This window comes from Neofelis nebulosa, chromosome 10, assembly GCF_028018385.1.
Source record: "Neofelis nebulosa isolate mNeoNeb1 chromosome 10, mNeoNeb1.pri, whole genome shotgun sequence".
Classification (NCBI taxonomy): Eukaryota; Metazoa; Chordata; class Mammalia; order Carnivora; family Felidae; genus Neofelis; species Neofelis nebulosa.
The window spans coordinates 16,336,167-16,362,339 of NC_080791.1; the positions used below are offsets into that span (position 1 = coordinate 16,336,167).

Consider the following 26,173-nt stretch of genomic DNA (forward strand, 5'->3'; position numbering starts at 1 on the left):
GCATCGGGGCTCTCTGGCTGCCTCCTTCTGCCTTCATACCAGAGCCCGGAGAGGCCCCTGTCAAAATAAGAGCTCCCCCATCTCGCTCGCCTCCTCGCCCAACCCGGCTCCCCCAGCCTCCCAGTGGTCTGACTCGGTAAGGCGCCCGGCCGGCTGGCTAGCGGGAGGCAGGTTGGCCCGGGGGCGGGGAGGGGGCTTCTACCCTTCTCTCCTCCCCATTCCTGAGGACTGGGCACGAGACGCCTCAACACCATCCCAGGCAACAGAGAGATTTGACAAACCTACCCTCCAATCTACGCTGATTGGAAGGAGTGGGAGTTGCCTGGACTTCCCGCAACCCCCAACACACACACACACACACACACACACACACACACACACACACACACAAATACTGGGTCCCCTTTTCACTGTACCCACCCACATTCATTATGCACTGAGCATCTCTTTATTCATCTTTCTTTCCTAGTAGATCATGAGGTCCTTGAGGACATAGACTGAGTTTTTTCATCTCAATCCTTAGCCCAAAGTGAATGCTAAGAAAATGTTTGTGGAAGTAAAATCTTTGTCTTCGCAAAAGAACTCTCTCCTAATCTCAAGGTGCTCCACGCGTGGGCGCGTGCACACACACACACACACACACACACGACTCTATAGGAGGATAGATGCAATGAAAAAGAAATTATAAAGCCCTTTTAAAAAGCATTTCACCAATGTGATTTCGGTGTTTACCACAAGCCCGTGAGAAAGATGTTATGGCCCCATTATATCGGTGAGGAAACTAAGACTTGCATTTGTTAAGGACCTCCTCAGGTTTATACGGCTAGGCTAGAACGTGGGAAGCCCAGAAGTGGAATTCAGGTCTCCTTATCCCAGGACACTTCCCCTGTATCCCACTGCTCCCACCTAAAATTAATACCAACAAGTAACAAGCATGGGCTGCTTCAGAAAGAAGACCAGCAAACCTGTTTGCTCCCGATATTCAGTTCCACTGCCCTCTCTCCTCCCCTTCGAATAGATGGTCCCCAGATCGCCTTACAGACCGCCCTCTCTCCTGACTACCTCTCCTTACATCTATGCCACTCAACTGAGTGCTTACTTAACGTTTTGTTTCTCCTGTATATATGTTTGGTTGCCCCAAAAGATTGAGGACCCAGACCATGCTTTCTATGCCTCTACATTCCCCACAGCAGTCAAATGTTGGGCTCATAGTAGGGCTTTTGTAAACACTTATTTGGTGGGTTGATAGTGCCAGCAGCTGGGGCCTGGGCAAGGTCTGAGGAGGCACAGGTGGAGATGAGGGACAAACCCTCAAAAACAGATAACCCCTGTGTGAGCCTCACATCAGTTTACAAATCATTTTCATGCACATTATCTCTAGATCATGTTTTGATCCAATCAACAAAACTTCCCCAAGTGCCTACTAACTGCTGTGCCAAACACCAAGCTGGGTCAGGAGTTGAATCATCACAACCTCATGAGGTAGGTATTCCCACTTAAAGGAAAAGAAGACTGAAGCCCAGAGAAACTGAGCTCAGGTTTGCAAGATCCTAGAGCCTAGGCAGTAGGCTAATTTCCTCTCCTCTCTCCAGGGTCCTGTGGATATACGTGAGCCACCAAGGCAAAAGGGCCATTTCTCAAACAGTGTGCTGGTTAGAAGGTAGGGCCCACCCCATTTGTGTGGATCAGTCTCCTCTTACATACATGACAAACCACATGGGCTTGTTATGATCCGTTTGGCACAATGCCCGGTTCACAGGAGGTCCAGAAAACTGTTCGCAGGAGTGAGAGCTGTGTTGTAAGAGGTCTGTTAAATGTGGTACACAGTAAGTTCAAGCGTATTCGTCATGTCCTGTGGAGCAGCCATGTAGAGCGCTCCCCTGGGTGGGGCTGTGACTCATTGCCCCAACGTAGGTTCCAGGTCGGGATGCAGAGCTGAGCTCCGAGCAGCCACGAGTTCTGGGTGGAACCCTGGAGCGAGCGAGGAGAGGAGAGGGGCCGGCGGCCCACTGCCGGAATCGAGCGGCTCCCTCTACTGGCGAACTCGGGGAATCACCAGGTGTTTCCGTGTATCTGTGTGTCACCGTGTCACGAGGAGTGTCACAGGTGTGTCAGTGAGTGTCGGTGGAAGTGCCAGCACGGGTAGAGGTGAGTGAAGGTGCCTGCTCATGGAGCAGTGTGGGTGCGACAGTGCCATGCGGGCCTGTCTCTGCAACCACAGAATGTACACACACAACCGTATCATGGAATACAATTTACTTTGGGGCTGGAGGCGGAGGGGGAGTGAGGAGGGCGGCTCTAGGGCTGCATATTATCAGAGATTACTTCGTGAAGTGATTAGGACGAAAGTCGGTTCCAGCTGAGACTCCTCACCAACCCCATACCGATGGGAGGAATTCAGGACTGAAGAACAGGTCTTGGGAAGGCACTCTATCCCCTAAAGGAACTGACGACCCAAGAAAGGGTTAACTTTGAGCCCTACAGTGGCTTCAATCATTGGCTCAGAGCACTGTCAATCAGAGTTCTGGGGCGGGGTTCTCGGGCCGCCTGCGAACTGCCCAGGGCCCCTCGCTTGCCCCTAGACCCCCACATCATTTTACTTCTGGGCTGCGCCCACACCCCTATCTTGGTGGAGACACCTTCCTGGGCCTGGAGGAAGAGCAGATCCGGGCATCCTGGCTTCCCCACTCACTCCAGCTGCCTGGCTTCCTGATAGATGGTGATTATTATATAATAGACCTGCTGGACAGAACCGTGCCAGCGCTCGGAACACTTTGCCCCCTCCTCGAAGCGTGCCCCAAGGTCTGGCACCAGCCGCACCAGAGCCCGCCGCCCAGCTCTGCCGGCTCCCCCAGCACCACCTCCATCCCCGGGCGGGAGACCCCTGGGCCACCTTCCCCGGTGGACCTGGGGCCACGTCTTGGGATGGGGCGGGCGCCAGGCTGGGAGTCGGGCGGGCGCCCAGCAGGTCTCAGTGTCGGCCTGCAGAGTTTGGCTTTACCAGCGCCTCGCCGGGATTGTGGGACCCACCTGGCCCCTCGAACCTGAACTTGGAACTTGGGAGCCAAAAGAGGTGGGGATAGGGGGCGCAGGGGCCAGGGTAGAAAGGGAAAGAAGTTTGGGAAAGGTGCGGGGGCAGGAAAAAGGAGCCTGGGTGAGGGGGCCGGCAGGGGCAGTGGGGGAGGGACTCTTATCCTGACAGGGCTCCCGCCTTCCCCGACTGGAGGGTTTGGAAAAACTGAGCAGGCAGCCAAGGCTTGGCTGGAAATCCTGCAGCCCACCCTCCTGGGGACACAAAGCTGGAGGGCGGAGGCAGGGCGGGGGAAGAGAGCACGACCCCGGGGAGGGCAGGGCCTCTTTTGGGGCTGGGGGCCCAGGGGCCAGGTCCCTGGGGAGGGGGTTCCTGGCGCTGTCTCCCTGCAGTCTGTTTCCCCCTTCTCCTCCACTCCCCCTCTCCTCGCCCCCCCCTCCTCCCCCTCCCCGGCTCCAGTCTTGCAGATTGCGGGCAGACTTAACTCCTTGAGTGCCAGCCTGGTGGACTCTGAGGTGGTGACTCTGGGAGGGAGGGAGGGAGGGAGGGAGGGAGGGAGGGAGGGAGGAGACTCCGGACCCCACTCCCACCACTGTTTAACACCTTGTGGCCCGGAACGCAGTCTCGGGATCTGGGCTGGTCAGAGCCCTGGAAGGTTGCCTGGTACTCGAGGAGAGATACACAAAACCCGGCACCCGAGAGCTGCATAATCTGGCCCATTCTGCTGCCAAATCTTAACCGTCTACACTCCCGCCACCCCAGTCCTCTGTGTCTCTCCCTCCACTCTTCGGCTACCCTCCCCCCACTACCCGACCCACCAGTCGTTACAAAGGTCCCCGACCGACAGAAGGCTCGTGAGAACCCGGAAGTCTGGGTTCTGTGGCTGCCCCAGCATTCTCTGTATCCTCTGTGAGGCCCAGCGCGGGTGACCACAACCCGTACCTCTTTTGCCTCCAGGGGGCTCCTTCACCTTTCTGCGGAGGTAGCTGCCCAACTGAGGCAGGGAATGGTAGCCTCCGCCAGCCCCGGCTGGAACAAGGGCCTGAGTAACTGGAAACCCTGACTTCACCTCCACCCTAGCCCCTTTCTCGGGCAACACCCCCTCCGCCATCAGATTGGCCTTCCAGTTCGGCTCTGAATGACTCTGCCCGAGCAAAGTAAACCAGGCCAGGCAGGAAGGGGTTAACGGAGCTAGCCGACTCCGTGTGAGAGCCAGGTGAGGCACCGCCCATCTTGGCCCTCAGGTGTGTGTGGGTGGGGACGTGGAGGGACACCGACCTAGGGGCCGCTTTTTTGCCCCCTGGTGGCTAGATCTGGCCTAGCAGTGGCAGGCGGAAGCTGCGCGCCGCGCCGGTGGGGATGGGTGGAAAGATTTTGCAGACAGTTAGAGGACTCCTCCCGCGCCAAGAACACTTCCGGAGGGAAAGAGAATCCTCTGGGAGGGCTCGTGGAAGCAGGGAACTCCCACAGGCCCTGCCATGTCCCCCTCACTCAGCGGGCTGCCTCAGCCACTTCCAGATCTTTGCCCTGGGGGACTCCACTCGCGGGTTTCAGGTGCCCAAGGACCTGGAAGAGGGAGGAGGGAGTGAAGACATAGGCTCTGTCTCATCCTAATAGAGGAGGTCAGTCGCGGGGCGCTGCTCCTCACCTTCTTTTTCTTCTTGTGCCCCCAGCCTTCCCAGAACTCCCATTCCCTCTGGACCCCAGCATCAAATTCAAACCTGTAGTCAGGCTTCGGAGCTCCTACCAGCTACCCTGGCACACCTCAGCTACCCTCCCCTCCAGCCAAGCGGCCCTCTGGGTTTCTCCTCATAAAAGAATCCCTCTTGAGGGGTTCTAGGTGCTCACAACCGCTTCCCCTTATCCCCCTCAGGGCTTGAGACCCTTCCTCCCCTCCACCCCAAGCCCTTCCAGGTTACTGAAGGCCTTGTTCTTGCGGGCTTCCTTCCTTCCTTCTTTTTTGCTGTTCCTTTCAATTGGCTCACTTCCCTCCCTCTCCCCATTTCCCATTATCCTCTAAGACTTTCTTTCTTTCTTTCTTTCTTTCTTTCTTTCTTTCTTTCTTTCTTTCTTTCTTTCTTTCTTTCTTTCTTTCTCTTTCTTTTTCATGTTTATTTGTTTTGGAGAGAGAGAGACAGAAAGTGCATGCATGGAAGGGGCAGGAGGGGCAGAGAGAGAAAGAGAGAATCCCAAGCAGGCTCCGAGCTCACTGCCAGAGCCCAACTCGTGACCTGAGCCAAAATGAAGAGTCAGGCCGACTGAGCCACCTGGGCGCCCCAAGAATTCCTTTTTATATAGGCACTTCATGCACACAGGGACCCTGACTGACTCAACATTTCCCTTTTCCTCCTGGAATCCTTCTCTGACCAACCCATGGACTTATTCATTCAAAAACCATTTTTCAGGACCTACTATGCACTGGGCACTGGATGAGACAATGCGTCTATGTTGGGGAACAAGACAGATGTGTCACCCTCAGAGCCTGCAGTCTAGGTGGGGATGGAGAAGTGAACAAATGATCTCAGTTCATTGTCATGAAGCCTTGGGGAGCATCTCAGAGAGACACCTATCCTGGACTTGGGAGTCTGAAAAGTTTCCGGCTTGGGAGCAACATCTGAGCTGAGACTTACTCTAGCCTAAGGTGTGGTTCCGCCCAGGTGAACAGTACATCTCACTGGAGGCCTAAAGATAGAACAGGATTCCAACAAGGGACCTCACCAGATGTTATGGGGGGGGGGGGGGTGTCTCTAAGGCTGCACTCCCAAACAACCCATTTCTTTTTTAAGATTTTATTTTTGGGGGTGCCTGGGTGGCTCAGTCAGTTGAGCTTCCTACTTCGGCTCAGGTCACGATCTCACCGTCTATGAGTTCGAGCCCCGCGTCGGGCTCTATGCTGACAGCTCAGAGCCTGGAGCCTGCTTCGGATTCTGTGTCTCCCTCTCTCTCTAACCCTCCCCCACTCATGCTCTGTCTCTCTCTGTCTCAAAAATAAAATAAAACATTAAAAAAAATTTTTTTTTAAGATTTTATTTTTTATTTTTCTGACTTTTTTTGAGATTTTATCTTTTAAGAGCCCACAACCCCAAGATCAAGAGTCGCACGCTCTACCGACCGAGCCAGCCAGCTGTCCCCCAAACAACCTATTTCTAATAAATTTTCCAAGTCCCAAAAGAAAGAGGACTAACCTGAGAATCTAGAGTATGTGACCTTGGCCTAGTCACACCCAGTCTCTGGGCCTTAGTTTTTTCAAATGGAAATCAAGAGGGTTGGAGTTTATCTTCAGGCTCTTTATCAGGAAGATAGCAATTAAATAGAAGGCTTGGTTAGTTAAGAGAGAAATACTCACTTAGCTCTGGTGGGCTTGGGGAGGGATAGCAGCTTTCAGAAGCCCAGGAGAGGCTACCACAAGCAGGGGCCCAGAGAAAGCCACCTCCTACCCCTCACCGTACACGTCGACTGGCAGGTGTTTTTTTTTTTTCCTTCAATGTTTATTTTAATTTTTTTATGACAACGTTTATTCATTTTTGAGAGACAGACCACGACGGGGGAGGGGCAGAGAGAGAGGGAGACACAGAATCCCTAGCAGGCTCCAGGCTCTGAGCTGTCAGCACAGAGCCGGACGTGGGGCTCGAACTCCCAAACTTCAAGATTGTGACCTGAGCTGAAATCGGACATTTAATCGACTGAGCCACCCAGACACACCCTTTTTATTTTTGAGAGAGCGAGGAGAGAGAATCCCAAGCACGCTCCACGCTATCAGCACAGAGTCCCACATGGGGCTCGAACTCACAAACCTGTGAGATCACGACCTGAGCCGAAAACAAGAGCTGGACACTTAAACGACTGAGCCACCCAGGAGCCCCATCGCCTGGCAATTCTGAGTGCTGGGAACATTTAATTTCTGCCATCAACTGAAGGCAAGAGCTCTTCTAAGACCGTGCTGGGAGGAGTGAGCATGGGGGCAGGGAGCACACATAGGATACATTTCGTTGCCGCATTAATTTGCTCTCAAGTGTAGCACTCCAGAGCTTTTGTTTTTAATAGAATGTTCGCAAGTAAGGAAACTGAGGCCCAGAGTGGTGAAAGGACTTGCCCCACACCACGTGGCTGGTGAGCAACGGCTAGAAGCAATGCCCAGGCCTCCTGACTCCCAGTCCAGACCCTTTCCACCACACCACTGTAGCATTTGCTTCCAACTTTCCATTGGACTTCTTCCTGTGTCTGGCTCATTTCCCTGGGAGGCCATGAGATCTGGGAAGGCAGGCTTGGCCTTCTTATCTGGACATCCCCCAGAGCCTGGTGCGGAGCTCTGAACACAGGGAGGGGTGCACAGATGCCCCAGGCACCCCCATCCCCCCTTTTCTGTCTCATCATGAGTCTCTTTACAGGCACGGAACTCTCTGGCCCAAGGGGAAAATGGCACCCCTGGATTGTGGACAACCCCCTGAACGAGGCATATCCTCAGTCCCAGCAGGGCCTAACGCCTGCTCTGTGACTTCCAGAAACCGCTCTGTGATGGACTTCCGGGGGCCTTATTTTCTCCATCTGTCAAGACCCACAACCCCTTCTAATTGCTAGGGTACTTGGAACTTGAAGTCCCAGATGAGGAAATGTTTTTACAAGACGTAACTCTGAGGTAAGGGAAGAAGCTTCACGATCCAGTCTGTTTCGCAGAATCCCGCAGCCTCGGGACCCCGTCTGCTCCATCTGCTGGGACTAGGGTACCGCCTCACGGGGTGCCCACACCCTCGCACTGTGCTGGACCCCGCGGAAGTTGCAGGATACGAAACCTGAACCTATTCTGCGATCCCGCCAACTAATTTCCCACAACCGAAAATAATTTCACCAAGGAATCCCAATTTTCACTTGTATCTCTTGGGGCTGCTCCGGTTTATTACCTACAACGCCGCTTGTTAAAATTCCCTTCCCCCTTTTCTGCTACACCTTGCAGCAGCTACCTGTCTCTCTGCCTCTCTCTGTCCTCTGGAGTCAACAGAGCTTTTCTGCCTCTCTTTGCCCGCTCTCTTCTCCGTAGCGTATGGACTGGCTTAGCCTGTCAGGCTTCATTATTTTCCGTTTCTTTCACCCGTTACCCAGATTCTAACACACAAGGAAGCTGCTTGGTTCCTGCCTCCTGTTTCTCCCCGGCTATCCCTCCAGTTCTCTGTATCACAAAAGCCCTGGAACTGAGTGGGCCTAGACAACATTTCCAACAACAGGTGAGGGATAAAATTATCTTGGGGTGGGGGCAGGGAGAGGGGAGGCAGAGGGAGGCTGAGAACAGTCAATGATGGATAAGTTTTGATCCTCTAACAGGCACCTGCCCTCAAGGAGCTTATGAGGTGGAGACAGTTAAAACACAATAAACGTTGCTAAATAATTGAAAGATGTGGACCTGACGTGATCAGCGCGGCATCCTCGGGGAGACCTGTGGAGAAAGAGGAGATTGACCTCAGGTCCAGGGGAGGGCAAGGGCTTAGTAAGGGGCACAGAAAGAAGAAAAGCAATGGAATCACAGATCTTGGTGGGAAGGGGCCTCAACAAAGAACAGCTACCTAGTTCGGGTTCTTTCTGATGCTCAGCTAACAGCCCTGGCAAGCAGGGGATCAGTCACCGTCTTCTTGAACACCTCCAGCCGTGGGAAACTTACTGTCTCCCAAGGAAGCCAGTTCCATTTATGAACATTTGTGGGGTTTTTTAAGTTTATTTCTTTATTTTGAGAGAGAGAGAGAGAGAGAGAGAGAGAGAGAGAGAGAGAGCTTGCGCACCAATGGGGGAGGGGCAGGGAGAAAGAGAGAATCCCAAGCAGCCTTCATGCTGTCAGCACTGAGCCCGATGCGACGCTTGATCTCATGAAGCATGTGATCATGACCTGAGCCGAAGTGATGAGTCAGACATTCACTTAACCGACTGAGCCACCGAGGTGACCCTGGTTTTTGTTTTTAGTTAAAGTTATTTCATGTATTTAAAGTAAGTCTAGGCCCAACATGGGGCTTGAACTTACAACCCTGAGATCAAGAGTATATGCTCTACTGACTGAGCCAGCCAGGCAGCCCTAGGAATGAGCATTTGTTTTTCCTTCCTTCGAGCTGAACTCTCTCCCAGTGGTCTTTACTTATTAGTCCACACGCGCTACCTCCTCGGGTCACAAAATGTAAGGCTAGTTCTTCCTCCTCATGATAACCCTTCACTTATTTGAGCTTCAATGATTCCTGACTCTTCTCCTCCTACCCAACCTAAATATTCCCAGTTCAATAAACCCTCACTCCCATGATAACACCTGGCCAACTTAGAGTCAAGCAAGGCTGTCAATCCTCTCCTTTATTCCAAATACCGTATCTCTATTAATCCGACCTAAAATTGAATTTACTTTTGGCAACCGTATCATGCTGATGACTCAGACTGAACTTACTAAACCCCTCATTTCTGTGATTCTGTTTCACCCGAACTGCTTCTTTTTCTTTTTTTTTTTTTCTCACGTGAACTGCTTCTAAGCCTCACCATTGTACAATGCTGAGGTCTTACACGGACCTTTGATCATTTCATCTTGTTAAGTTGGCCTGACATTCTACGTATGGAGATGATTGGGGGATCCTTATCTTGTCCTTCAAAGTGTTTACTATCCTTCCAGGGCTATATGTGTGAAATGTGCTACTACGTTTTCATATCAGATAATGATAAAAATATTTAACAGGACAGAGATGAAGACAAAACTCTAAATGACACAGTTGTCCTCCTGGTTGATACCGGTCTGTGTCACACTGAGAAGATGATACATGGTTTTGTAGGTGGGATGGGGTCAGATGGTAATGAGCCTCCAACATGTAAAGAAAGAATAAGAAAATAGATTCAGAAGGTTTTTGAGCACAAGAGTCTTATGGAAACAGGTTGATATAGGGGCGCCTGGGTGGCTCAGTCGGTTGAGCGTCCAACTTCAGCTCAGGTCACGATCTCACGGTCCGTGGGTTCGAGCCCCGCGTCGGGCTCTGGGCTGATGGCTCAGAGCCTGGAGCCTGCTTCCGATTCTGTGTCTCCCTCTCTCTCTGCCCCTCCCCCGTTCATGCTCTCTCTCTGTCTCAAAAATAAATAAACGTTAAAAAAAAATTAAAAAAAAAAAAAGAAACAGGTTGATATAGCAAAAAATAAAACAAAACACCAACTTTGGAACTCTGCACATCTGAAGTTGAATCTCAGCTCAGTCGCTTTCTCGCTGTAGAACTTTGAGCAAATTACTTTAACCACTCAGAACATCAATTTCTTCTCTTGTAGTATGGGATAATGCCTCCTCGACTGTGGAGATTAAGTGAGATGATATATATGAAAAGCCTCATACATAAAAGGCTCTCAATAAACTAAGAAGAAAAAGCAGGAGAAAGAAGGAGAGAAGAAAGTCGTGTTTAGAACAGGCTTAGTTTCGGCGGCGGGGCAGGGGGGGTGGGGAAGCGGGTAGGGGTGGCAAATTTATGATAGGCCCAAGTAAAAAATCCAAGTGTAAAATGAGCCTCTGGTGAGGCCCAGATTGACTGGATGCTTGGTCTAGGGCAATATATACGAAATGGCAGACCGCTGGAAGTGGATGTGGGTGACATTTCAAAAGGAGAAGTGATTCACCTTGGATTCTGGCTACGTGTGTGGAGAATGACAGAGAGGAGACATGGGAGCACAAAGAGAGGAAATGGATTAGGGAAGAAGGGTTCAGGGGCGTCTGGGTGGCTCCAAGTGTCCGACTTTGGCTCAGGTCATGATCTCACGGCTCGTGAGCTCGAGCCCCGCATGGGGCTCTGTGCTGACAGCTCAGAGCCTGGAGCCTGCTTCGGATTCTGCGTCTCCCTCTGTCTCTGCCCCTCCCCGGCTCATGCTCCGTCTGTCTCTCAAAAATAAACATTGGGGCGCCTGGGTGGCTCAGTTGGTTAAGCGTCCGACTTCGGCTCAGGTCACGATCTCACAGTCTGTGAGTTCGAGCCCCGCGTCAGGCTCTGGGCTGATGGCTCAGAGCCTGGAGCCTGCTTCTGATTCTGTGTCTCCCTCTCTCTCTGCCCCTCCCCCGTTCATGCTCTGTCTCTGTCTCAAAAATAAATAAAAACGTTTAAAAAAATTAAAAAAATAAATAAATAAACATTTAAAAATTAAAAAAAAAAATAGAAGCGTTCGTGTTTAGAGTGGTGAAAGTTGGCAGGATAGTAGGACATCCCAGGGGGTATGACCAACGAGCGGGTGGAGAGATTTAAGGGGAACTGTGTGCAGAAGAAGTCAGAGGGAAGGTTAGGTGTTTCGGAAGCACCCTGGTAGCTGTAGCCATTGGGTCAGGTCTCTGAGGGTGAGGTGGGAAGGTGGGAATCGAACCGACAACAGTAGCCTGCAGGATACCCCCCAGAGCCACGCTGATTCCCTCCCCCCGCCCCCTCCCGTCAGAGCTGAACCGGAAAATCTCGACCTTACATTCACCTTTGCATCATGGGCCTCAGTCCAGGGCCTGCTGGGACCCGAACCCTGTCCCTCCAGGCCTCTCTGCTTCTCGGCCCTGATATCAGGACAGGAGTTCTTATCTGGTCAACAGACTCTAGCTTGTTGCTACAATCATGGGCTGGAAAAGGGAGAGACGGGAGGGGACCTGTAGAGAGAGATTTGGACGGAAGCAGGTGGGGACAAATGGAGAGCGAGTGAGAAACACACAAGCTGGGAGAGGCAGGGCAAGGTGGGCACCATGAGTAGGTAGAAATGCGGGCTGATGGAGGAGAAAAAGAGAGACCGAAGGAGGGGGCAGAAAAAAAGATTTGCCGAGAAACTGATGAAGTGCAACTGAGAAAACTGTTGCCATGGTGACGGGTCCAGAGGAGGGAGTAGGAATATCAATCGGATTATGAGTTGGGGGAACGGGGAGGGGGTCGCTCAAGACCCAGAGGCAGTGCCCCCCACCCCCGCTGGCCGGCCCCAGCAGCCCTCCCGCAGCGTGAGGACCGCCTTCCTGAGAGGCCTCCCAGAGGCCAGCCCAGGGAGGACCGTGGGGACAGAAGCATGGGAGGGGCCCAGGGCTCAGGCACTTTCTCCCCTCCTCTCCAGCCTGGGCTGGCACAGATCTGTACCCGCCCCCCCCCCCCCCCACCTCAGCGTGCCTCACTGGCTCTGGGACAGCCTGCTCCACCCACCCTACTTTCTGTCCTCCCCACGTCTTCGTCTTCCTCCTCGGAGCCCCCAAGTGAAGCGCGGGGAGGGGACTTGTGTTAAGAACCTACTGTGTGCCCCGCACGGTGTTGGGCACCTCGCGCCTTGTTTCATCCGGGGCCTCACCGCAGCCCCGTGGGCTAGGTGCGCCACCCCCACTGGCAGACAGGAAACCCAGACCAAGGTCCCAAGCTGGAAAGTGGCCGCCGCCTAGCTGGCCCATCTGCTCCAAAGCCATTTTCTGCCCTCCGAGCCCCCTGCCTACCCTTCGCGGCCTGCTTTCCGCCCCCTCAGGCCAGGATGGGAGGTGCTGGGGGGAGGACCCGTTCAAGGCTCGAGCTCCATTCCTAGAGACAGAGAATTGGGGACACTTGAGGCAAATGTGCCACAGCCAGCACAGCCTCCAGGCTAAGTGGGAGGCGCAGGGGAGCTCAGAGCTCAGGGCTAGGGGAGTGGGGAGGAAGGGCTGAGGGGGAGAGGACTGTGGGGCTGAGGGGAAGCTCTGAGGCAGGCGTTTCCGGCAGAGCTGAGGAGAAACTTCCAGCAAGGCCCAGTGGGGAGCACTCAGGCTTGCAGCGTCTGAGCTGGTGAGTGAGTGTGGCTGGGGGCTGGTGTTTGATTGCAGGTCCCTGCAAGTGGAAGTGGCTATGTGGTGGCAGCGGGGGGGCCTGTCTCCCTCCCCCTCCCTCCCCCTGCCTCGGGGCGGCTGTACAAATAACAGTTTTGTAAAGGGCACCGGATCTGATGCGCATATCAAACAGGGCCTGAGGAGATGGGAGAAGGCAGAGTTCAGGGCTGTGACCTTGGGTAGCCAAGCCAAGACTGCCCCTCCCTGCCAGAGGGTGGAGTGGGGTTCCAGAGGATTCTGACCCCTTCCCACACGCCTTGCTTTTCCTTCTAGTGACCACCTTGAAACACCTCCCTGTTCTCTCTGGGGATTGGCTGGAGCCACAGCCTAACCCGGAAGTGGCTGGGGGCGGGGGGCAGAAATTGGCTGGACCCCAAGAGAGGCTAAAGGTCACAGTTCTGTTGGCGCCCCCCCCCCACCTGTTCGCTGGGTTTGAGTTCCCAGGTCTCTGCCCCTCACCCCTGTAGGGGGGGATGAGGGGATAGAACCCCTTCCTCTGCAGACGTGACCCAGGGAAGACTGACCCAGACCGACTCACCCCTTCACACTCCACCAATATCCCAGGAAGCCCTCCTGACCTCCTTCCCCTGCCCATGTTAGGTTTCTACAGACAACTAGAAGGGGACCCGCCTGAGGTAAAAGAATGGGGGAGGGGGTGGAAGGGAGTCCCCCCCACTCCAAAGAAGACTCTTCCTACCCTCCTCTTTCACACCTGCCCTCCCGGGCCGTCTGGTGCTTTGGCCCTTCCCTGAACCCCAGACCCAGCTCCACCCAGACAGCCAGTCCTTCAACACCCTCTTGTCCAGCCCCGTTGTCCTCATCCACACACCCTCACTCCCAGACTGAAGCAATCTCCATGACTTCTACTTGCCAAAGCCAAGGAGCACGCTTCGAATCTCTCTGGTGCCCTATGAACCAGTTTGCTGTGGGCCGCGGGTCCTGGAAGCATTCTTCTTTGGGGACCTGGGACACCACTCCCTCCTGGCTCTTTTCTTTTTTCTTCTAGGGAAGCTTCTCAGTCTCTTTGGCAGGCTCCTCTTTGCCTTTGACCCTAGTGGTATTCCCCAGGCTCTGTCCTTGCTCTTGTCCTCTCACTGGGCTGCGCTCCTCCCCCAGGCTGCAGCTGTCACACCAGGGCCCACAGTCTTCCTGAGCTCCAGACCGGGAATCGTAGATCTCCAGCCCCTCCCGGAAAAACCTCCTCCCACCACCACCTGCACCCCAGCTGGTGAGGGTGCCGCCATCCACCCAGCTGCCCAAGCCACAGCCTGGGAGGCATCCTTCACCCTGCTCCCCACCCCGCCCCATAGCCCTCCCAGCCAAACCATCACCTTAGAATTTTCTCTTTGGTCGTTTCTTGCCCAGAATTGTATCTCAACAGTGTGTCAAGAGACATCTAAAATATCTCCCAACCACTCATCCAACACAATCTCTACAGTACAACGAAAATCATCTTTATAAGATACAAATTTGATCATGACACTCTCCAGTTTTAATCCTTCAAGGGCTTCTTTGTATCCTTAGGATAAAAATTAAAATTCTTTAAACGGGCTTACAAAGCTCTTCATCTGGTCCTGGCTGCTTCTCCAGTGACTTCCCCAAATTCCACTCTTTTTTTTTTTTTTTAATTTTTTTTTTTAATGTTTATTTTTATTTTTGAGACAGAGAAAGAGCATGAACGGGGGAGGGTCAGAGAGAGGGAGACACAGAATCTGAAGCAGGCTCCAGGCTCTGAGCTGTCAGCACAGAGCCCGACGCAGGGCTCGAACTCATGGAGAACTCACGGACTGTGAGTTTGTGACCTGAGCAGAAGTCGGACGCTTAACTGACTGAGTCACCCAGGTGCCCCTCTTTTTTTTTTTTTTTTTTTTTAAAGTAGGCTTCATGCCCAGCGTGGTGCTCAGTGTGGGGTTTGAACTCACGACGCTGAGATCAAGACCTGAGCTGAGATCAAGAGTCAGACACTTAACTGACTGAGCCACCCAGGTGCCCTCCATCAAATTCCACTTTAAACCTCCAGTCGCTTAATGAGCATTTGCAGCTCTTTCAGCCGAGAACAATCTCCCCTCTCACTCCTTCCTCCCTCCACCTTCACCCTGCTAATGCCTACTCAACTTTCAGATCTTCACTTATTTACTACTTCCTCCAGGAAGCCCTCCAGGACTGCCCAAGCCCATGTAAGTTACCCTTTCAGTGAGGAGCCTCTCTGGCAAGTCATTTAATGTCTCTGACCTCAGTTTCCTCGTTAATACAATGAGGAGAATAACAGTACCCACCCACAGAGTTTGCTCTGAGGGATTGAGCAAGAAAATATAGGAAGGACTTAGTGCAGTGCCTGACATGTGGTAAACACTCGATAAATAATAGCTGTTAGCGTTACTTTTTGTACTGAAATCCTGCTGCAGTGAAATAGTGGACTCTTCAGTATCTCCCATTATACCATAATTTTCCGGGAGAGCAATCGTACTCACCTCTGAATGCCCGGTACTTAGCACAGTGACTGGTACAAAAGCATGTAAGAAACATTTATTGAATAAATTAATTCATATTCATTCGGGCCACTATTATTTCTTGGGTCGATTCGCTCTCCTTCAGGCCTAAGGAGAGGCTTAATTACCCCGCAGTCAAGCCTCCGCCTTTCCTACAATACTGAAGTTTGCCACTTCCCTGCTTAAACCCTGTCAGAGGCTCCTGACAGTCTGAAAAACATGGTGGGCCAGGCCTTTGCAGGGCGGTTGCCCAGAAGATCTGCTTCTTTAGATCTGCTCCTCCCCTCCCTTCCCTTCCACTGCCATCCCTCCTTGCCAGGCTCTGCCCCGCTGGCTACAGGGAACCCCTCTGCTTTGACAACCCTGCAGCCTCTATCCCTTCAGCCTCAAATACGCTTCCTCCTTGCTCACTAGCAAAACACCACTCCCCTTCTGACACCCTGTCCCAGATGACACCATCTGGGGCACCCAGTGGCAAAGTTGGCCTCAAAGATGTATGTTGTTCAGTTTCACTCACCTTGTTTTACTGATTTGGTCACCTGCCTGGCCCCAGGGGTCCACAGCCCCTGTCCGACCTCACAGTGTTGTGATCCAGCTGCAGTAAGGGCCTCGACTTTCTCTCCCCAGCAGCCACCTGGATGGCCGCCACTCTCCCTCCTGTCCCCGTCCACACACCCATGCTTCATTCGACCTTGACCTCACCCCTCAGTGCCCCACTTCCTGGCACATCCAGTCACTCCTTTCCGTAACTAGCCCCATCTTGTTCTCCAACCCTTCAGGCTCGCCAATACCCTCAACTTTCCGTGCCTTGAGTCTGGACAACTTGACAGTTGTATCATTGCTGCACTCAAGCTGTTGTGTAATTTGAAAAACTCCCAAAATGTCAAAGTTAGTGTGATGGTTAATTTTATGTGTCAGCTTGACGGGGCCATGGTGCTCAGATATTTTGTGAAACGTTATTCTGGATGGCTCTGTGAAGATGTTTTTTGGGGCAAGATTAACATTCAAATCAGTGAATTTTGGGGGAAGACAGATTATCCCATGGTATGGTGGGCCTCGTCCAATCAGTTGAAGGCCCTGAACAAACAAAGACTGACTTCCCCTCTCACCTGCCCCACAAAGAAGGATTTCTGTTGGTAGATCACCTTTGGACTCCAACTGCAACTCTTTCCTGGGTCTCCAGCCTGCCTGCCTCCCCCTTTAGACTGTGGATTTGCCAAGCCTCCACGATCACATGAGCCAATTCCTTAAAATAAACCTCTCTCTATATATACACATCCTGTCGGCTCTGTTTCTCCAGAGAACCCTGACTAATGCAGCCAGTGCCCCTGAAGACCAGTGGTCCCCAAGCTCAGCTGGGCCACAGCCACCAAACAGCCTTCCTCAAGGTCCCTGGTAGCTGTGTCCTCCTCTTCCCACAAATAGCTACTCAAACTCTTGTCTCCTTGCCTTCCCAACTAAGCTCCTTTGTTTTACCTCTGCTTCTCCCCTCCCGGTCATCTCTAGACTCTTGCAGTCTGGCTTCTGTCTTCCCCACCTAGAGGAAGCTGCTCCGAAGGATGTGTGTCCTTCAAGATGCCAAGCCCAGTGGACATTTCTCAGTCCTCCCCTTTGTATTAGTTGTCTATTACTACATAACAACGTACCCCCGAACTTAGCAGCCTGTGAGAACAAATATTATTCTGAGAGTCAGGAATCAGGAAAGACTTAGCTGGGCAGTTCTGGCTGAGTATCTTATGAAGGTGCAGTGAAGATGTTGACCTGGACCACAGTCATCTGAAGGCTTGACTGGGGCTAGAGGATCTGTTTCCAAGCTTGCTTATTCTCATGGGTCTTGTCTAGAGGCTTCGGTTCCATGCTGGATGTTGGCAGGAGGCCTCAATCCTTTGCCATAGGGACCTCCCCGTAGGGGTGCTCCTATGCCTTCCAGAGTGAACAGTCCAAGAGAAAGCAAGAGGAAGGTGCAAGTCCTTTTATGATCTAGCCTCAGAAGTGACCATTGCCCCTGCTGAATTCTATTGGTCACACAGACTAACCCTGCTACAACATGCCAATCCATTACCTCCTGCCAATCCCTTCCCACACTGTTTCCAAAATGCTCTTTCCACAATTAGAACTCCTCAGAGGCTCTCTGTTTCCTTTAGGGTAAAACCCAAGCTCCTTAGTATAGGATCCAATGCCACTGGTGACCCAGCTGCTGGCGAGGGGTATTGTCCCACTCATCTTTGAAGACCTCTTTCTAGCCAAGGTGTATTTGTTCACGGTTCCCAGAAAGTGTCAGGATCATTCACTTCTCTGAGCCTTTTCATATGCTGTTCCCTTTTTGGAATATCCTCTTCCACTTATCTCTCTTTTTTTTTTTTTATTAAAAGTGTTTTTTTTTTTTTAAGTTTATTATTTTTTTTTTGACATAGACAGCTCAAGTGGGGAGAGGCAGAGAGAGAGAGAGAGAGAGAGAGAGAGAGAGAGAGAGAGAGAGAATCCCAAGCAGGCTCCACGCTATCAGCACGGAGCCTGATGTGGGGCTCAAACCCGTGAACTGTGAGATCATGACCTGAGCCAAAACCGAGAGTTGGATGCTTCACCGACTGAGCCACCCAGGCACCCCATCTTCTTCCACTTACTTTAACCAGGCTACCTCTAGTTCATTCTCCAAAACTCAGCAACTTGAGAGCAGGAATGGCTTCTTGTCCTCTCTGTGTCTCACCTATCATGGCAACTACCACTGAGCAGTTGTTTGACAGATGTTTACTGAATGAATACACAAGTGAGCAGGCAGTTCCTGTGTGCCTGGGACCCCGGTGGCATGCTTAGCATACAAGGAACAGCTGGCTCACATCTCCGTCACCTTCCCGTTCACTCTACCTTTCCTGCCCAACCATTTCCCCCTGCATCGATGCCAGAATTGGGAAAAACAAATTCCTATTTCTTCCTTTTAATTAATTAATTTTAAGTAGGTTCCATACCCAGTGTGGGGCCTGAACTCATGACTCTGAGATCAAGAGTCGCATGCTCTACTGATCAAATTCTGAGCAGCTCTACTGATCAAATTCTATCCCACCTCATTCCCTACTAGCTCTGTGACCTCAGGAAACTCATTTATTGCCTCTGAGCCTCTAGACTTCATCTGCAGTAAGGGTTAAAGGAGAAGATAAGATGGATTACTTAAATTAATATTTATTGAACCAGATATCATGCTAGGCACTCTTAAATAAATTAGCTTGAGTGATGGTCATATTAGTTCAGTGAGACAGATTTTAGGCCCTTTCTGCAGTAGGTAACATGGTCACAAAGCAGGAAGAAGAGTTGGGGTAAGTGGTTGTATCATAGGGAGCATTACAAAAAATAAAGGAGCACCCAGGTCTCTTTCAACCCTGAATGACACACAGATTTTCCTTTCCTTCCAGCCTTTTCCTCAGATCTCAAGGATTCAGGCCCTGCCGTTTCCCATCAGACCAATATTTGGTAAGCACTGCATATTACTTCTCGATCCAAGGACTCCCCCAGTCTGCTCCCACCAACTGTGACAGTGATGGCCGATATTCCTTCTGCACCTTTATTTTAAAGCATTTTTACACCTGTCATATCCTGCTAGATGATTGAGAAGGAATGAGTCTTCCCATTTTATAGGTGAGAAAACTGAAGTTCAAAACGGTATCACCTATCATTAGGAGGACAATAGTCCCCATCAGAGGCTCACATGCCCATGGAGTCAAGTGGACATGGGTTTTTTTTTTAATTTTTATTTTTTAATGTTTATTTATTTTGGAGACAGAGACAGAACGTGAGCAGGGGAGGGGCAGAGACAGAGGGAGACACAGAATCCAAAGCAGGCTCCAGGCTCCGAGCTGTCAGCACAGAGCCCGATGCGGGGCTCAAACCCAAGAACCGTGAGATCCTGACCTGAGCTGAAGTCGGACGCTTAACTGATTGAGCCACCCAGGCGCCCCAAGTGGACGTGTTTTTAACTGACTGACAAGCAGACGAGTGGCATCCGGAGCAAGAACCATCGGTATACCAGACAGAGCTGGGTTCCCACCTGAGATCCCGTGGCTGCAAAACTACCACATTCTAGAAAAGATAAAAAGTACCATAATTCAGAAAGAGTAGGTCTGTTTTAAGAGCTAATCTTTTAGTCCAGGCAGAAGAGAGAGGTTAAGAACTCCCTGAAGGCAGAAACTTATTTTGCCTTTGCGTACCTGGTGCCTAGCACAGTTCTGGTACTTAATAAAATGTTTGTTGACTTGAGTATGGAGCTTGGAAGGAAGGAGGCGGAAGACAAAACTTGCATGAGTTTAGAATCAAGCATCTGAGGGGGAGACAGCCTAGGAGGTGTGGGTCCAAGAGAGAAACTCCAGACATTTGTGGCCCTGGTTCCTTTACTCCAAATCCTGAGGACATCCTCCAGAGGCACAGGGTGCTGTGGCTTTAAATGACTTCCGTGTGTCAATGAATCTGCTCTGCTAAAAGAGTTATCCTCTTGCTCCTGCGCTTGGCCTCCCCCTCCTCGCAGCTCCCCAAACCCTTCTCGGCCGCTGTGATGGGATAATTAGATGCGAGAGCTCAGCACAGATGATGCTCCAGTTGCTTAGCAACTAATGGTTTCCATGGAGACCGCAAAGCACAGCCTCCAGAGCAGCCAGTGAGCAGCTCGGCAGGGCAGGGAGAAGACGCAACTCTCAGTTCCTCCAGAAACCTGGGGAGGGCCGGGTGGGGAAGGGGGGCTGGAGGGAGAAGGGAGGACTTAAAGGCACAGGGCCCTCTTATCCCTTTAAAATCTGGCCAGGGCTCTGCCCTGCCCTACCCCACTCTGCCCCACTCATAATTTCAGATGGGATGGGGGCTTAGATGTGGACCCAACCACAACGCACCCTGCAAGAAACCCGACCTCTTCTTTCTGCTTCTTGGTTTATGAGTGAAATGGGAAGACATACCTCCCAAGCCTGAGCATAAACATCCTTCCGGCTTAGTGATGGGATTTGAAGAGCGAGCATCAGGAAGATCCCCTCGCTCCTAGAATGCCACCACCTACTTCTTCCCTCTCTCCAAAGTTCTCCTCAACGTGCAAACAGTCCTCTTTCAGTTTGTAGAATGATGGTAGGATCTGATGGAAGAGGAAACAAAAGCCAAGGTGCCGGAAAAACAGAATTCAGTTCTTCACCCCAAGGCAGCCTGTTCTGGGAGACTGGGGAAACACACCTGCCCCCGATCTCCACCAGCGTGTGTGTGTGTGTGTGTGTGTGTGTGTGTGTGTGTGTGTGTGTACGGGGTGCAATATGGAACATCTGGCAATTCAAAGTGTGGGCCTCTCAGACTAGCATCAATCAATGTTACCTGGAAACTTGTTAGAAATGTGGACTTTCAGGCTTCACCTCAGACCCACTGAATCAGAAACTGCATCTCATCAAGATCCCTGGTGATTCATAGGCACATTCAATGTGGAGAAGCGCTGGTCTGAGACCCTCTGACCCTCTGCTTGGGTCTGTGAGTTCTATCCTTACCCTCACCCCCACCCCCCCACCCCGGGCTCACACTCCAGGCTTTGAACCTACCCTTCTTCCCACCATCGGAGTAAGGACACAGCGCCACCAACCCTTTGCTTCCTTACAGGACCCTGGCCCTTCTCTGGGTCTGGGGAAGACAGAATAGTTCATGGCACAGAGACCTACATCAGCGCTCTCTGTACAGCTCTTGGCCTCTCCCTGTGGACTATCCCGCTTCCCACAGGTGACTTCCTCTCTGAGTCTGTTTCCACATCTGCAAAAAGGAGCCTGTGACATCTGCGGCCCCTTGGCTGTAGGGATAAGTATGTTGGCTCATGTCCACAGTGGGCACTTTCTCCTCGTCTCTCCTTGCTTTCTGCTTATAACTCCCCTTTCACTTCGGTCTGATCCAGCACAGGGCTGGGGGATGCGGTCAGAGGAGTTGTGTCTCTTTTTCACTTTCGCTTGCCGGGTCTGTTTCTCCTCTTTATTCTCAATCGTTTCAACAGTGGTTGCTGAGCCAGGCTGACTGTGCCCACCGCTGCTGGATGGGGTTGGTGGCCACCCCTCCGGTCTCTCTGGAAGTCTTCCCTAGCGTCCCTCTGCCCAGCTCTCCAGAGGAACCTGGAGGCTCGCATACTCCCTGGCACCCACACCCCTCAGCCTCTCCCAGAGCAGCAGTACCTGGGCCTCGGTGGACACCATGAAGAGGAGCCCCTGGGTCTGCTGCCCCCGTCCCCTCCTACCAGCCTCAGTTTCCCTGCCATCCTCGCCCGGCCAAGGCCCTGGCAGAAGCCCCTCGGCGTTGCTTTCCTTTTCTTGCATGCCACGGCAATCTCAGAACTCGCTGCACTCCCGGGAAGACGCCCATACCTGAGGGGGCCAGTCCTCCACAGGCCATGCCCCAGATGCACGCACAGGCAAGAATACTCAGGCCCTAACACGCGGGAGTCCCAGAAGAAGGGGTGATTTCCACCTCCCACTTTAGTTACTCTGCCCCTCTGCAGTTGACTAAGCCAGCAAGATCCAGCCAGGGCATCCCCACTTCTGACCTGAGAGCCAGCTCCCCATCCTGAAAAACCTGTCTGGGGGCCTGCCCTGAGGCTGTAGGACCCAAAGGGCAGGTCGGACAGGATTCCCCTCCAGCCACTCCCACCCCAAGACAAAATCAGCCACCCCAGGGGCCAGGCCTCACTTGCCTCAGGAAGCCTCAGCCTGCCAGCACCTGTCCCAGCTCCCAGCCCAGCTATGGCATCCCCGCTGCCCTTCCGGACCTTGCCCTTGAACCTGATTCTGCTGACTGTCCTGGCCCTGGGGGCTGCAGGTCTCTGCCTTCTCTGGCGGGGGTGTGGGGAGGGGAGGCACTGGGCCTTCCAGGGCTCCCAAAGCAGAGCTGGCCTGGCCGGTTGGGGGTGGGGAGCTGACGATGGCAGTGACCAGGCATCAGTCACTGAGCCCAGGGGACACTCCTGGTCCTCTTCCAAACCCAGGAGGCAGAAAGATGTGCCGAAGGGCCCAGGGCTAAGGATTGGGTAAGGTTGACCGCTGCCCCCTACTGACACCCAGGATCTGGCCGCTTGGCGGAGGACCCGGCTTTTGCGTCCCAAGCCTGCCACCTGGTGGTCACACAAGCAAAGGCCTGTGTTCTGCTGGCCGACTGCAGCACCGCCGGGGAGGACTCTGCATCCTTAGAAATGGCCCCCAGGGGTCAGGGCCAGGAAAGGGAATTGCGTGCCCCCACCCCGAACTCCCTCTTGGCTCCCCAGCAGACTTCAACATCTCAAGCGTTTCTGGTCTGCTGTCCCCGGCGCTGACGGAGAGCCTGCTAGTTGCTTTGCCCCCCTGTCACCTCACAGCGGGCAATGCCACGCTGATGGTCCGGAGAGCCAATGACAGCAAAGGTTTGCTACCCCACTCCCAAAGGGGCCCCCTGATCCCCAGAGACCCCTACCCAGGCCACCACCAGCACCCTTTCTCCCACTCCTGCCTTCCTGTAGACCTTTCTCCTGAGCCATCCATACTCTGCTGCCCCTTCTCTTTGGGGCCTCCAGAAACATGACCCTGACTTCACCCCCGATTTCCTGTCCAGTGGTGAAATCCAGCTTCATGGTGCCTCCATGCCGTGGGCGCCGGGAGCTGGTGAGCGTGGTGGACAGCGGGGCTGGCTTCACCGTCACCCGGCTCAGTGCATACCAGGTGACAAACCTCGCGCCGGGAACCAAATACTAGTAGGTACCAGATCCAGGCCTGGGGCACCTGCTGGCGGGGGGGGGGGGGGGAGTGGGGGGGGGCGGGGGGGGTTGACAGGAAGAGAAGCTGAGTCCTAACATTCGGTGGGAGGTGATATGGTCAGCCTGGGGGAGGAAGTGAGGGTGCGGCTGACGGCGTCTAGAAGGGGCCTCTCTTGGAGGAGGGCACAGCTACAAAGGAGGGTGCCTGGGCTCCGTCTTCTTCCAAGTCCCAGATAATCACTGAGGAGTCTCCACTCTCTCTCTCGAACCCCACTACAAAAGCCTTTCCTACCTAGTGACGAAGGGGGCATCCACTGAGTCCAGTAGAGAGATCCCAATGTCCACGCTTCCTCGTAAGTAACATCAGGGTCCCCCGAACCTCCCCTGGCCCTCCCACCCCATCCCCCGGCTGCACCTCCCTGTGCCCCCTTAGCTTCTTTGTACCTGTGTCCTCGTACTAAGCCCTTGGCATTTTAAGTGCCTGTTGGCTCGTCTCATAAACTAAAGGTTCTGTGCGTGTAGGGATGGTGCCCGATTGATTTCTGTACCCTCAGTGACCAACATAGGAGCTGCTTCGTAAATGTTTGCGTTGTGGATGTGTGGATCAGTTGGCTGGTTGGATGGATGAATGAATGAGGATGGCCGGATGAGACGGAGAGCGTGGGGTCAGGAGAGGGGCTGTTCCTGCCCACGAAGGCCTCCCCGCTCTGTCTCCTGACAGGGCGGAAGATGGAATCCATTGGGCTGGGGATGGCCCGGACGGGGGGCATGGTAGTCATCACGGTGCTGCTCTCTGTCGCCATGTTCCTTCTGGTCATGGGCTTCATTATCGCCCTGGCACTGGGCGCCCGAAGGTGAGGAGGCCCTCACCAGGCAGCAGGCCGCCAGAGGGTTCGCGACGCTATCCGTTTCCCCAGCCCCCGGCTTTGCCCTCTGTGCCTGCCTCCTTTCCTGAAGACGCCGCCTGCTCCCAGACCTCAGCCTGGAGGCTTTGGCTCTTTCGATGGCTTCACCTCCCCTCCCTGCCCCCTCTCACTGGAGCCCTCTCCTCCCTCTGCCCCTCCCCTTGTCCCCAGTGCCTCACCTTCTCCCCACACTTCCTGTCCTCCCCTCACCCCCACTCTTGTCACAATTGGCGCTCCTTCCACTTCACCTCTTTAATCTCCCCCTCCCTCAGCAATTCACCCCTCCCGCAGTGATGGAAGTCTCCAGAATAAAGTCTGCTGCCGCCTCTGCTGTGTGTTTCCCTTTCATGTGCTCCGCCTGTGTGGAACCGAATCCCCGAATCCCCTCCCCCCCCCCCCCCCCCCCCCCGTTAGGCTCCCAGTCCGCCCTCCTTGCCCCCCTAGAACAACCTAGTTGCTCCTCTCAGGAGGCGGGGGGGGGGGGGGGGGGGGGGCGGGATTAGATGCCAGGAGTCAAGAGTCCTCAGAGCCCACGTGGGCTGCGGGTTTTGCCCCCTCCACAGCAGGCCACCCAACCAGGGCGCGGTGCACTGTGTGGGTGAGTCTAGAGGCTGAGGGTGTGTAGTGTTGTGGAGCAAAGGGAAGTGTTGGGGAAAGGAGTGCGGGCTCTGACTGGGGAGAGCCAGAGAGGGCTACCAGGCTGAGACCCCAGACAGGGTGCTGGGCGGTGGGAGAAATGGAGAATTTTCTAGAGGGGACCTAGGAGGAGGGCAGAGAAATGGAAGAAGCCTGGGTGCAGGAGGACAACAGTGGTACAGTCTGGTAACCTGAGGGAAAAGTAACTGGGAACTGAGGGAAAAGAGTAGGAGTGTTCTCCTTTCCAATACACAACTCTTGTAAGGATCAGTGATCTTTGCATTGATCTTAGGGGAAATACCAGAATCTTTAAGGCGACCTTCAAGACGAGCCCTGGTCTCTCCCCTAACTGCCCCTCAGTTCTCACCGTGTTCCCTCCAATATCCTGTGTTCCCTCTTGCCTCAGGGCCTTTGCACCGACTATTCCACATGCCTGACTTGCCTTTATGACTCCCCCCATCCCCACTCCATTCTTATTTGCACAGGTAACCCACCTTCTCCAGGGAAGCCCCTGACTTCTACCCCCCCCCACATTGGGTTGGGTTCCCCTTTCCTGTCTTTCATAGCAATACCGTGGTTTATAATTATATGTGTATGTGATTATTCAGTTATCTCCCCAACCAGACTGTGTGTTCCATGAGAGCAGTCATTTTGTTCCCAAAGTACCTTTCCTCCACAATGCCTGGGGCATAGTAGGTACTCAGTAAATACTTGTTGAATCAGTGAATGGATGAAGGAATGAATAAGCCCCTGAAGAGAAGGCGGGGACCGGGCAAGTGCCAAAAATTCTGTGAAAACAATAAAAAACAACACAGAGCTCGAAGATGCTGGAACAATGGTGTTAATGACCCCTTTATAGAGTAACATGAGAGCCTCGGAGAGGGAGGCAATGGAAGAGAGGAGCAACAATGTTTAGTCATCCCACAAACATTAGTTGAGCATTTATTATGTGCCAGGTGCTGCTAGAAGTGCTAAGAATAAAATGTGGAAGGACACTGTTCCTCCCTCCCGGAGTTGATGGAACTTAATGCAAGAGACAGATTCTCAAAAATGTGAACAAGTAAATAAATTAAAAATGAGATACGTGCTGGGGCGCCTGGGTGGTTCAGTCAGTTGAGTGTCTGCCTCTTGATTTTGGCTCAGGTCATGATCCCAGGGTCATGGGATCGAGCCCCGTGTTGGGCTCCACACTGACCGTGGAGCTTGCTTAAGATTCTCTCTCCCTCTCCCCAGCTCCTGCACAGGCCATGAGCTCTCTCTCTTTCTCTCTCTCTCTCTCTCTCTCTCAAAAACAAACAAACAAACAAACAAACAAACAAAACCAACAACAATGTGGTAAGTGCTGTGAGAAATGAGAGAGGAAACAAACACTGGAACTTTGGGTGGGCCTAACAGAGCTGAGGCTTAAAGTCAGGAGACACAGGCAGAGAGGACGTGCCCAGCAGAGAGAATGGTTTGGGCTGTTTCCCTAACTTCACTGCACCAGCCGAGGGGGGTTTGGGAGCCCAACCTTCCCATGCTGGGGGAAGACCATCAGACTGGGAGTCAAACTGCCCACTGGAATCATCTAGGGGGTTTTATTTTTTATTTAAAAAAAAATTTTTTTTA

At 53.0% G+C, this 26,173-nt stretch overlaps 1 protein-coding gene across 5 annotated transcripts; it reads left to right on the plus strand.

Moving 5' to 3' along the window:
• The first annotated feature begins 1 nt into the window (after position 1).
• Positions 2–24,255, plus strand: UPK2 (uroplakin 2). 5 transcript variants are annotated; one of them, XM_058686946.1, is made up of 11 exons: positions 2–136; positions 1,382–1,482; positions 1,593–3,073; positions 5,437–8,250; positions 18,718–18,775; positions 20,921–21,037; positions 21,303–22,117; positions 22,563–22,694; positions 22,883–23,021; positions 23,307–23,377; positions 23,746–24,255. In XM_058686946.1, the coding sequence occupies exons 7-11, from the start codon at positions 22,042–22,044 to the stop codon at positions 23,880–23,882; spliced, it is 555 nt and encodes a 184-aa protein (XP_058542929.1). In that variant the 5' UTR covers positions 2–136; positions 1,382–1,482; positions 1,593–3,073; positions 5,437–8,250; positions 18,718–18,775; positions 20,921–21,037; positions 21,303–22,041; the 3' UTR covers positions 23,883–24,255. The 5 variants fall into 5 exon arrangements, with proteins under 5 accessions (XP_058542929.1, XP_058542930.1, XP_058542932.1 ...); XM_058686947.1 differs by lacking the exons at positions 2–136; positions 1,382–1,482; positions 1,593–3,073; positions 5,437–8,250 and adding an exon at positions 12,683–12,780; XM_058686949.1 differs by lacking the exons at positions 2–136; positions 1,382–1,482; positions 1,593–3,073; positions 5,437–8,250; positions 20,921–21,037 and adding an exon at positions 12,683–12,780.
• The last annotated feature ends 1,918 nt before the right edge of the window (positions 24,256–26,173 follow it).